The following is a 12,828-nucleotide window of genomic DNA, read 5'->3' on the forward strand; positions in this document are numbered from 1 at the left end:
CAAACAGCGTTTCCTGTATGTGCGGCGTAGAATGCATTGACGTTGCTGAGGAGGCACTCCGCGGAGCACAACATTCTGCCGGGTGCCCGGCACTGGCCAGGATTTTGGCATCACAACCGAATCTCCGCCCAATCGCATTTTGTGATTTCGGCATCAGCCTGCAGAGAATCCCACCCACAGTGTTTCACCAATGCTGTCTGAATTGCAGAATGTTACCTGCAATTTCTGAGTCGATTTTGTTATTTCAAAAGTATTTAAGATGGACGCAGCAGGGGAGGGTGCTGTTTCATGGCCTTTGGAGCATTAGAAGGTGGGCGATCGTGTGATGTAGCCTTCAGATACACGTTCAATTGGAGGTGCGGCCAATGAGAATTCACAAACCCTGATTCAACACACTCTATTAACACGGTGCCAATTCTCTTTCCTGTAGGCGCATTCAAGCAATGCTCAAGTGGAATGTGACGGCTATAATAGAAGGAAATCGAGATAGCTTTGGACCAAAAGGACCCCTTGAGTGCAGCTCTGAACAGCTGATCGTTGCAGCTGGAGAAGGGGACTATGTGAAAGTGCACGAGATTCTCAAAACTAACTTAGTGAATGCCGATGTTGCTGATGTCCATGGCCATATGTCACTGATTGGTGCCTCAGTAAGTATTACTCCTGCCTTGCACTTCCCTTTGGTGTCTATATGAGAAACGTTCATACCAAGTGACATTGATACCGAACTGCCAGCAATGATCCAATACGCTGAAAGATGCTCTTAAAGTCACTATTTCTTGCTTTCCCTTGTTGAATGAATCAGTACTGACTCAGCACTGAGAGCGTTCTGCAGTGGGATATATAGCATCTTGTCATGTCTCAGAGGTGTGCACACCTCCACAATAGCAGTCGCTGTCCATTCTGGGCCTCCGCACAAAGGTGTAGAGCCACAAAGACACTTGTCTGTTGAGAGAAGGAGAATGGGTCTCAGTCCTTTCACACTCTGGGACTGGGTGAGACAGTGGGTCATGTGGGACATGTTTTGCGGGCCCTCTCGCACACTGCCCACACCTGTCCTCCGCCCCCAAAAACCTGCTCATCCGGGCCACTGTGTGCCCGGTGAACCACCTTAAATTGTATCAGGCTGAGCCTGGCACATGCTGAGGACGTGTTGACTCTGCTCAGAGCATGCTCCCACAGACCCGCCTCTTTCTCCCCACCCAGCTCATCTTTTCATTTACATTTTATCTCACCTATCTGGGTTTCCACCCACTCCATAAGTTCTTTATAGATTTCCGATACCTTACCCTCCCCCACCCCATTCTAGAAACCACCTTGTCCTGTATCCCCTGCGGCGGTAGAAGTGGAAAGGTCGAGATCTGCCTTCGCACAAAATCCTTTATCTGCAGATACCGAAACCCATTCCCTCCCGGCAATTCAAACTCCTCCAAATCTTCCAAACAGGGGAAGCTCCCATCAATAAACAGATCTCCCAGCCTCTCAATCCCTGCTCGCTGGCACCTCCGAAACCCCCCTTTCAATTATACTTTTAAACAAAGCTTCTGCTGTTCTTTTAACAGCGAATCCTGTCCAGGTTTTATGCAAACCCTTTTAAGATTTCTCTGTCTTAACTGCTGTATAATAATATTTATTATTGTCAAAAGTAGGCTTACATTAACACTGCAATGAGGTCACTGTGAAAAGCTCCTAGTCGCCACACTCCGGCACCAGTTCAGGTACACTGAGGGAGAATTCAGAATGTCCAATTCACCTAAACACCTTGTACAAACTAATCACAATTGCTTTAACTCTCGGTTCCCAGACTCTAATAAAAAGGCATCAAATGTTTGATTTACCTCTCTTCCAATTTCAATCTGGTTTCTGAAATTGTCTCTTTAACTCAGTTTAGGGGCAGCACGATGACACAGTGGTTAGCACTGCTGCCTCAAGGCGCCGAGGTCCTAGGTTCGATCCCGACCTTGGGTCACTGGCCGTGTGGAGTTTGCACATTCTCCCCGTGTTTGCGTGGGTTTCACCCCCACAACCCAAAGATGTGCAGGGTAGGTGGATTGGCCATACTTAATTGCTCCTTAATTGGAAAAAATGAATTGGATACCCTAAATTTATTTTTAAAAAGAACACTTTGTTTACTCTTCCTTCAATTCCTCTGGACAATACTTTGGTCTCTGTTCTATTAACCCCAGTCATCTTAAACATTCTTTCAGTCCAGTTCCCTGGTTATCTGGACTGTAACTTGTTCCTTAGGAAGCTTGTACCTTTGCAACTCCCTTGTCCTGTCCAGCTTCTGGCAGTTGAGAGGTGTTCACTCCCTAGTGTCCTGTCCCCAACTGCCAACAAATTCAGCTAAACTAAGAACAGAAAGATTTCCTACTTTAAAAGGGCCTCTAGTCACTAAGTGATGACTGCTACTACTATTTATTTTTCATGCATAACCCTCTCTAAGCACAATAGAATCACACTTGGAACTGAAACCAACTCCCGCACATATAAACGTCTTTGTCCAGCATGGATCTAACTGTAGGTTTTACCATTCCGGGCACAGAAACATTACATTAAACCGCCTTAAATTATACCTTATTTCTAATATTTACTAATACAAATATAAATCCCTTAAAACTACCTTTGTTTTCCTAACATTATCCTTTCACACTCTGGGACTGAGTGGTACAGTTGGTCAGACACTATTCTGTCACACTCTGGAACTGGTTGGGTTCAGTGTGTTAGCCTGATTCCCAACTCGGTACATTGAGAACTGGTTTGATGCGATGGCGACGGTCTCACATGATTGTCAGCCCTGTGCTCAGAGACTGTGACCCTTCCTTCCTCCCATGGGCTCCAAGGCACGGAGGGGTGGCCGACTCGCCCCCCCTCAAATGCAAGTAGTCCTCTCTCGATATTCATCAAGCAGGGCTGTTCAGAGTGAGGCTGTAATCCCTAACTTTCCAACAAAGAAGAGGGAATGCCAAACCTTACTCCTTCATGATGGAACCAGTTCCGCAGCAAGAGGGACCTATTCAGCCGGACAAGGCGGTGATGGAGGGATGGTGGTGGGCTGGGGGAGGTGGTGAGAGACAGGGCTGCACCTCTTTGGATTTGAGATTCATCTCCTCACAGGACGATTAACCATTGCTGTTCGGAAGGGGTTAAACTAATTTGTCAGGGGCTTGAGCCTCCAGAAGAGAAAGGTGAAACGAGGTGCACAATGTACTGTGAAAAATAAATAGATAAAACTTGGAAATGTGATAAACGCTGCGGAGTATGGTAACAGATTATAGATGGACATAGACAGACTGGTGAAAGAGACAGACTGGTGAAAGGGGCAGACGCCTGTCACGTAAAATTTCTGGAGGGAAGAATAAAGAGAGACCACATGAATAAATGGTTCCATTTTAAATGTTGTCGACTAACCGTGAGAGCTGGGGGTGTAAGGACCCAAACCCTTGAAGATGGCAGGAGAAGGTGAGAAGGCTGTTTAAAAAGCACATGGGATTCTTGGCTTTATTAATAAACCCGAGAGTACAAAGGGCAAGGACGTTATGTTATATCTTTCCAAATCAGTTATGTTATATCTTTCCAAATCACTCATTAGGCCTCCGCTGGTGTATCATGTTTTACGCTGAATAAGGAGTCGCCCATTTAAGGCAGAGATGGGGGGGGTGGGGGGGGGGGGGGGGGGGTGGGGGAGAGGGGGATTCTTTCTCTCAGAGGGTAGTGAATCTGTTGGTTTCTTTATCACACAGGGCTCTCTCGAGGCTGGGTACGTTCAAGTTTTCAATCAGTAAGGGAATCAAGGGTTATGGGGATAAGGAAAGAAAGTGGAGTTGAGGATTATATCAGATCAGCCATGATCTCATTGAATGGGGGAGCAGACTCAATGGACCGACCGGCTCACTTCTACTCCTACATCTTATGGATCTTATGAACGCTGTACTTCAGGAAGGATGTTAACGGCCTTGAGCAGAAGTGTAGAAAGGATCTATTAGAATGGTGCCAAGGATTAGGGATCTCCATTATTTAGAGAAGAGTGGAGGAGCCAAGCCCCAACATAAAGTCCTCAGAACAGTAATGTTTATTAATAATAATACTAATCGCTTATTGTCACAAGTAGGCTTCAATGAAGCTACTGTGAAAATCACCTAGTCGCCACATTCGGGCGCCTGTTCGGGGAGGAGAGATTTGATAGAGGTGTTCAAAATAATAAGGGGATTTGATCAAGCCATATGGATAAACTATTTCTCATAGCAGCAGGGCCTGTAACCAGATTTAACATGACTGGCAAAAGAACTAATGGCGACCGGAGGAAACATTTTCGGGCATGGCAGGTTGTTGAGATCTGGAATGTGCTGTCCGTGAAGCAGATTCAACTGCAATTTTCAAAAGAGATTTGGAAGAAATGTTCGAAGGGAGAAAAAGAACAAAAGGGCGACGGGGAAAGAGCAAGGTAGTGAGATTAGTTGCATTGCCAAAGAGCCAGTATAGACCGGATTGTCCAAAATGGCCTCTTCCTACTCTGTACATTCTTTGACTCTATGTGACTTTCACCAACTCGCACAGCTTCATCTGAGAAATTTCTTCCAGGTGGTTTGCAGTGCACTTGCCATCAACCTCCTGCTGGATTATGGAGCGAACGTGAACAAGCTGAACAATGAGGGTGTTTCGGCGCTCAACTGCAGCTCAACACTTTACTACCCCTCTGGATCCTTTCTGCACAAAGATATCTTCAATATCGCAAACGGAAGAGAGGTTTGTTTCATTTGAAGCCCACACCAGCCGGTGAGACCTTTCCCTGGTTCATTTTCCTAATTTCACCAGCACAACAGGTGAAACTGGGACAGCCAGATTCTGCTTCACTCAATTTATGGAATTATTCAGAATGAACTTCACCCACAATACAGTGAGAATGTGGAAATCGTTATCCGAGGGAGTGTGTTTCAGGGCCAAGCAGACGAGTATTTTTTTTTATTCGTTCATGGGATGTCATAGAATTTACAGTGCAGAAGGAGGCCATTCGGCCCATCGAGTGCGCCGGCTCTTGGAAAGAGCACCATGTGGCCGATGCTGGCAAGGCCAGCATTTATTGCCCATCCCTAATTGTCCTCGAGGGGGCAGTTAAGAGTCAACCACATTGCCGTGGGCCTGGAGTCGCGTGTAGGCCAGACCAGGTAAGGACGGCAGAGTTCCTTCCCGAAAGGACATTAGTGAACCAGGTGGGTTTTTATGACAATCGACAATGGCTTCATAATCATCATTAGACTTGTAAAAAATATATTTTTATTGGCATTTTCCAATTTTTGCAGAGTAACAGTTTAACATGAAATGAAATGAAAATTGCTTATTGTCACAAGTAGGCTTCAAATGAAGTTACTGTGAAAAGCCCCTAGTCGCCACATTCCGGCGCCTGTTCGGGGAGGCTGGTACAGGAATTGAACCCACGCTGCTGGCTTGCATTGGTCTGCTTTCAAAACCAGTGATTTAGCCCTGTGCTAAACCAGCCCCAACATATAGAGCACCTGATATTTACGTGGTATGACGTTTCCTATTTACAAATTTTACATCATCCAACTGCTCCCCCCCCCCCCCCCCCCCCCCCCCTCGGATGGTGAACTTGATCTTCTGCAGGTGGAGAAATTCCGAGTGGTCAGCCAGCCAGCCTGCAGCTGTGGGTGGTGCTGCTGATCGCCAGCCGAGCAGGAGTCTCCGGCTTGTCTGTGTTCATTAGTACCCATTATTTGACTTTCAATTTCTGTGCTGTGTCATGGCGGGATTTGAACCTGTTGATTCCTTTGCGAATCCCGCTATCGGGCTGCCATTTCGAGCGGTTGGCCTGATACTGAGGTACGGTGAATAACGTAAATCCTGCCCCGCTGACAAATAGGGACATCCTTCCCTCCACCAACATGGGAATTATTGGTCAACTCCCCCCCCCCCCCCCCCCCACTACAGTACGCACGCATGAGGATGACCCGATCCCCAACTGACCTTCCCATCAAACACTCAACAGATACACCCCATGTCGGAAACACCACATGTCGGAGATCCCCATGTCGGATACCACCCCCAAGTCAGAGAAACCCGCCCCCCCCCATGTCACGCAGTCTGCAAACTAAAGAGCAGTTCAGACAGAGACAGTGAAAAATCACTGCGTTTTCACTCACCAGTCCCTTACACCTGCTGCCTCAGCCAGAAGTGTTGAAAGCAGCAGCTGTTACTTCATAGAAAGCAAAAAAAACACATCACAAGGCTTTAAACCCCCTTCGATCCTTTGATCTGCGAGGTCCCTATTCTCTTCCAAGGAGAAATAGCTTTTAGTAGGCTGTAATGGACAGGGTAATGGCTTCCAGACAGCCAGGAGCCTGGATTGTTTATTATTATTTCCCTTCACTCTTGATACATCCCAAGTATCCGGCTGTGACGCTAACCATAATGTTTATAAACATCTAAGAGATAAGTGCTTTCACTTCCTCTTTTTCTCTTTTCCTCTTTTCACTTAATTACTTTTGATATGGTGAAGGCCTGTCAATCATAGTTGATGTTTATAAGCATTGGCGGGGATACTCCACTTCACCGGCAGCGCACTCACGCCTGTGGATTTCCTGAAGGCGTGGGGGTGGCCACAATAGGGAACCCCATTGGCCGGCTGCCGGGATGGTGGATCCCGCTGAAGGCAGGGGCGTGCCAGAAAATGGGTCTGGCGGGACGGAGAATCCTGCAGATTGTCTCTGATGGGGGGGATTCTGTTGGGAGGTCACTGATATTGAGGGGTGGAGGCCTCTGATATGGGGGAGGGGGCTCTGAGTGGGGAGGTGCTGGGCGATGGGGTGGATAGGATGTGTGTTGTAGATTAAAAAGGGCCCTCTGATGGACTTTGTGGCACCTTGACCCACTGCGGAGTCCATCGCGTCAAGGCCATGCTGGAAAATAATTGCACCAATCCACAACCGCGTGAATCCTTGCCGATAGGGTCAGAGCATCACAGAGGTGCACAGAGCCCCACTGCAGGTGGCTGGTGGCAGAGAACCCACTCCTCATCTTCAATTCCAGATTTATTAGTTGAATGTAAAAATCTACCCGCTGCCTTGTTGGGTTTTGAACCTATGCGCCGAAAGAATTTGCCGGGGCCTCTAGATTACTAGCCAAGGGACGTTACCACTACCCCACCTTTTCTCACTTGTAAAATGGAAGAGATTGTTGAGTTGGGAGGGAGGCGGGGTTCAAAATGGGCTCTGAGAAGAAGCATTCGTCTGAGGCCACTGTCATCTTCAATGGTTCCAACGCTGCCACAGACTGCAGCTTCAATGTCAGCCACACTAATGAGGGTGAACACCTTCTCCATCAGGGTAAAGATATAGAACCATACCTCTCACTGCCAATTTAGTGCTGTTGCCACTGTTTGTCCTTCGCCTTGTCCGACTCAAAAGACGCAAGGGTGTTAGTGAGTCTGGTGTGATTTGTTCAAGGGGTGCAGCTGCCTCGGTTGAAGAGCTGAAGGTCCGTGCCAGCTCTGTGATTTATTTTTTAAATTTGCGTGATGTGGGCACCTCTTGCCCTCCAGCATTATTGTCCATCCCGAATTGCCCTTCAGAAAGTGGCGGTGAGCTGCCCTTCTTGAACCGCTGCAGTCCGTGTGGTGTGGCGTAGGTACACACATGGTGCTGTTCGGGAGGGAGTTCCAGGATTTTGACCCAACAACAGTGAAGGACTGGTGATATAATACCAAGTCAGGATGCTGTGTGTCTTGAAGGGGAAATTCCAGGTGGTGGGGTTCCCATTCATATTCTGACCTTGTGTTTCTAGATGGTGGCAGGTTTGGAATGTGCTGCCTCAGAAGCCCTGGTGTGTTCTTGAGGATGGTACACACTGCTATCACTGTTTATGAGAGGTGGAGGGAGTAAATGTTTGTGGCAGGGGGTGCCAATCAAGCAGGCTACTTTGTCCTGGATGGTGTTGAACCTCTTGAGTGGTGTTGGAGCTGCACCCATCAGGGTAAGTGGGGAGGATTCCATCACATTCCTGACTTGTGCCTTGTAGGTGGTGGACAGGCTTTGGGGAGTCAGGAGGTGAGTTACTCACGACATGGGGTATGAGTCTTGTAGCAGTGTTCAGCGTGTGAGGATGAGGTGAAGCATATGAATGCCGCGTATGGGCACTGATTGATAGAGATTGTCGATGGGTGAGTGATGGGGGTGTGGTGCATTGAATAGTGTGGGGAGCTGATGGCGCAGGTGATCAGAGATGACATTTGAAGGTGCATTCACTGACCTTGACAACTCTTGTGAGCTAATTGAACTTCTGGCAGACCCCGTCCTTGGGGCTGCCCAGCTAGCGCTTACTGGCACTGCAATCTGGTCCAACTGCCTCCTGGGAGTCTGTCTGGAGACTGCCCTGGCCCATGTGGATGGCTGACACTTCTCCTCTTCACCTTCTGCACCAAGACCTCTAGTAGGAGCCCACTGCCTGCCTGACGGGGCCATCGTTCAGTGTTATTCTTGCTCAGAGGCTGTTCTGCAATCAGCCCCAGAAGCTGGTGCAGCCACAAATCACCGCTCCTTTAAGAGATGCAGGCCAGCATTAAAGTTGCTCTAACCTCCCATGATTTGGCAACCCCTACGCAGGTTTGCAGCCACTCAGCAGAGGGGTTAGGACTGGATGTGCATGGCCATCATTTAAATGAGGTGGCAGCACATTGCTTTGGAAGGCAGCAGGTGGTGTGAGTTCAGCGTACATTACGATCCCCGTACCCGATTTTTGGGCCTCATTGGAGTTTGCCGCCTTTGCCCTTAGTTAGGCGAGCTTATCTTTATGGCAGCAATACACTGCATTCAGCACGGAGAGAAACCATCTGGGCAGAGCTCGAATCATAAGCCTTGACAGCCAGTTTTGGGCTGTGTTACAACATGCAGATGTTCTCTTTGGTCAGCCACATGTCAGTCGAACTAACCTAATAAGACCATAAGACGCAGAAGCAGAAGTAGGCCATTCAGCACATCAGCTCTGCTCCGCCATTCAATGAGACCATGACAGATCTGATCCCATTATCCTCAACTCCGCATTCCCACCTTATCCCCATAATCCTTGATTTCCTTGCTGATTAATCAATCTAGTCCAGAGCTTTCCTCTGCCCCTCCCTCTATCCCACTCCAAGCTGATAGGGTTGAACGAGTCCAGACCATGAGTTGAATAAGCAGTTTTCTGCATTATGTTTGGGGCTGAAAATGGCAAATCACAAAATGCAACCCCACACTTCCTACTTCCGAATTTACCCCACCCTGTCTCCTCGGCAGGAAGCAGAGGTGTCTCTGTGTAACATGGTTGGGCGTTTTGCGACGGGAACTCAGTCTTTTTGTTCAGGTTTCTCACTGAAGGGTTTCTGGTTACACACTATGTGGCAAGCTCACGTTGAATTCCTTTCTCTCCAGACACCTGTTGATAAAGGCTCGTCGAAGGTGTTATCGGACGAGGAACTGACCACCCAGGTGAAGATTGCCAAAAGACTCTCGATTTATGACCGCAAGATCCGATTGGGCAGCATAAGTTTCAAGAAGATTGCGGTCATTCCATTGCTGGATAGCAAGCATGAGCTGAACCACCTGGATGAAGAGAATGTGGAGGAGGAGATTTTGAATTTCGAAGATCTTCTGGGGGAGGACGTTACAGACTTTGAGACTGAGGAGGACACTGAGAGCCTAGCATCGCCATCAGCAGGGGCTCCCTCAACTCAATTCGAATCGACACGAAGCGTGCACCACTTTCATTTCAGTGTCACCGGGCAACAGTTGCAGCGTGCAGCTCAAGTCTTAAGTCGGAACCAACAATTTCGGATGTCAGCTGAGAAAGCTTTGGGGTCACCTGAATTCAAGCACAACGAGAGAATATGGAGAATAGCAACGATGAAATCTCTGTAGGTGCAATAAGAGCGACTGTTTGTCTCACTTGTATTCCGGGGGCCGCGTAATAAAGGCAAATGGCAAGACGCAACCGAAAACACATTCCCCACTAATCCGCTTGATTCAGCTCCATGTAAACAAAGATATTTTTCCTCCCCCTCTCTGTCCTCCCCCCTCCGTATTCTCTTCATCTGGTGGGAGCACCAATTTAAATAGAGGTCCAAACCCATAGGAAGTTGCCCCGGAGCACATCATTTGCGTGTCTCGTAGTGAGTGGCGGCCATGGGAATGACGTCAGCTGCATACTGAGTACCTTCACCTGACCACCATCTGTAGTGCAAGCCCAAAGCTGCTTTTTTTTTTGTTTCAATACCTCCAGGGTCCTGAGGCTCACAGGAGCACCGTTTGGTAAAGAAGTTTACTCAACATAGGGATCGAATACTCAGCTTCCCTGCAGAGGCCCTGCAGTTAGACTCCTACTCTTCCCCTCCTCCATTACTAAATACAAGGCTCAATTCGCCTCACACTCTCCCTGTCCCATTATTAATTACTCTCACCCCTTTGCGGTCCAATTAACTCGTCCTTTGCCCCATTATTGCACCACCTGTCCAGCGTTGCTCCATTTAGTTTTACTGTTTGTTCCAATGCTCCCGTTTGATTAGAAATTGTTGATAAAGACAGAAAACGCTAGGAAAACTCAGCAGGTCTGGTAGCATCAATGGAGAGAGAAACAGAGTTAATGGGCTGTAACTTAAGTACTCCTCAGCCTCTGATATGAGTGCAGATGGGGGAGCTCCTATTGGAACTTCACAGGTTAAGGGTTTGAACGAATGACAATTGCCCAGAGGCTCAAACCTCTTCTGGGCATTTTGCCCTGTGCTGGAATTAATCTAAAAATGCGATTTAAATCGCCAACTTCAGAGTGTTCCAATAGGGTTACGCTAATTATTACCCAGAAAAGTTTAGAAGAATTAAAACCTCTTATAAATTCTGGGTAACTATTGTAAAAGACTGGGCTTCTGGTGGTGGCCATGGAGTGAGTGGTCACATGCTTGGTGGCTCCCGCTCGAGGTGGAATTGTTTTGTCCTTTTTACCCGATATAGGGGGTGTATATTGATGCAAAGTGCATGGACAGTGAGAGATAGAAATTCGCCTCTACTAGATCCAGTTTATTGCTTATCAAATGAGGAGTGTAATGTCCAAGGGGTAGCAGTCTGGCCGGGAGGTATTTCAAAGTGCGACAGAGGAAAAGATGGTGGAGGGATCTGGGCTTCGTTGCCTGCCCAGTGGTGCACTGGGCAATTGGTGGATTTCTTGAATGCCAAGTTCCAACAGCAGAAGCAAGAGGCCTCTGAACACCTGGCTAAGGTGGCGAAGCCAATCTGGGGGCGGTTACTGAGAATTTGGAGCAAAGGCTGGAGGCGCAGAGTTCAGTGCTCCAGAAGGTGGAGGAGTCGGTGATGGATCATGAGAACCGGTTGGCCTCATTGGAGGCAGAGATGGCGATGGTGGTAGTGGTTGGGGGTGGGGGTGCAGAAGCGGCTGAGGGAGAAGGTGGAGGACCTGGAGAATGTCAGGCCACAATGTATGTGGCGAAGATGTTCGAGAAGTTGATGGGGGAGGTGGATCGAGTGCACAAGGCATTGAGGGAGGCCGAAAGTGGGGTAGCAGCCGAGGAGGAGGATGGTGTGTGTGTGACATTATAGAAACGTTCAGTATACAAAGAGTTAATGTTATGTTCAAATTAACCACTAGATGGAGCTAGATGCAGTACTATATAAAGCACTGACTCACAGACTTCTGGTAGAGAGAGTGAAGGCTGGAGTAGAGTGCATAGGAGAGATTTAGAGAGGATAGAGTAAAGTTAGTGTTAGAGTGTAGAAACTAGTGTTAGTAGAGTGTAGATTACTATCATTATTGTTTATTATAGGAGTAAGTGGTCGAGCTTAATTTAAGTAGTGTAAATAAAAAGTTAGCTTTGTTATTAAACTTAGCTTCTGTGGTCTTTGTGAACACTACGGCAACCATCCTGATAACAGCATCACAAAGAACACCACAGTGCGGTTGCATCATTTTCTGGACAAAGAGACGATTCTGCAGTGGACAAAGGAGATGGGAAAGTATACTTGGGGAGGAAACGTGCAGCTTATCACTGGGACTTGGGTGCGGAGTTGGCTAAGGGCGGCTGGGTTCAATAAGGTCAAGGTGGTCCTCTACAAGAAAGGAGTGTCTATGGGTCACGCACCAGAATCAGGGATTCTATTTTGATACGCCGGAGAAGGCGAGTGAATTTATGAGAGATCATGGACTGGGGGACTAGTGAGGGCATTGCACTTCGGAGTCAGTATGGGGAATGTAGGTGTGTATGCTGGGCGGATTGTTGTATTTAGTGTGTTTGGACGTGATTTGGGTAAGTGTGCTCAACTGCTCTTGGGGGTAAGGAGTGGTAGGGGGAGAGAAGTAGGCGGTTGCATCGAGTGGGGGTTGGCATGCTAGCAGGCGAGTTAACAGGAGTGAAGTGGGGGCCCGATCCGTGGAGGGAGAGGGGGGTTACGGGATGGGTTGGTTTTCTTGGCCTATGGGGGTGGAGGGTGAGGTGGGGGGTGGAGTACTGATATGGGTGGAGTTGGTGTGGCGCAGTTGGTTAAGGGGACGTGGTGGCGGACATCTTGAGGAGACCCTGAGGTTGAACGAGACGTGGACATGGGGGATCTGGTTAAAGAGGAGCTGTGGCTGAACGGGGAATGAGGGGTTCCTCCGGTGTGGCTGGTGGATGGATCCACGGACTAGGAGTGGGGTGAGAAGAAAAGAGCTGCTGGAACAGGTGCGTCTTCGTGGTGTGCCACAGGACAAGATGGTAGATTCTAAGGGGGCTGCTCTGCCCACCCAGTAGTCAGGGGAGCAGCTAGTGGAGTTTCTGAGCGCAAAGTTCTGTCAGCAGAT

At 48.3% G+C, this 12,828-nt stretch overlaps 1 protein-coding gene across 3 annotated transcripts in view; it reads left to right on the forward strand.

The window, feature by feature from the left end:
* Positions 1–12,828, forward strand: part of ankmy1 (ankyrin repeat and MYND domain containing 1) — a 285,915-nt gene that overhangs the window by 48,414 nt on the left and 224,673 nt on the right. For all 3 annotated transcript variants that reach the window (XM_072474914.1, XM_072474912.1, XM_072474913.1), the window contains exons 4-6: positions 431–647; positions 4,579–4,743; positions 9,417–9,898. In XM_072474914.1, coding sequence (XP_072331015.1) covers positions 431–647; positions 4,579–4,743; positions 9,417–9,898 — 864 coding nt within the window. The remainder of the gene's footprint in view (positions 1–430; positions 648–4,578; positions 4,744–9,416; positions 9,899–12,828) is intronic.

Source organism: Scyliorhinus torazame, chromosome 14 (assembly GCF_047496885.1).
Source record: "Scyliorhinus torazame isolate Kashiwa2021f chromosome 14, sScyTor2.1, whole genome shotgun sequence".
Lineage (NCBI taxonomy): Eukaryota > Metazoa > Chordata > Chondrichthyes > Carcharhiniformes > Scyliorhinidae > Scyliorhinus > Scyliorhinus torazame.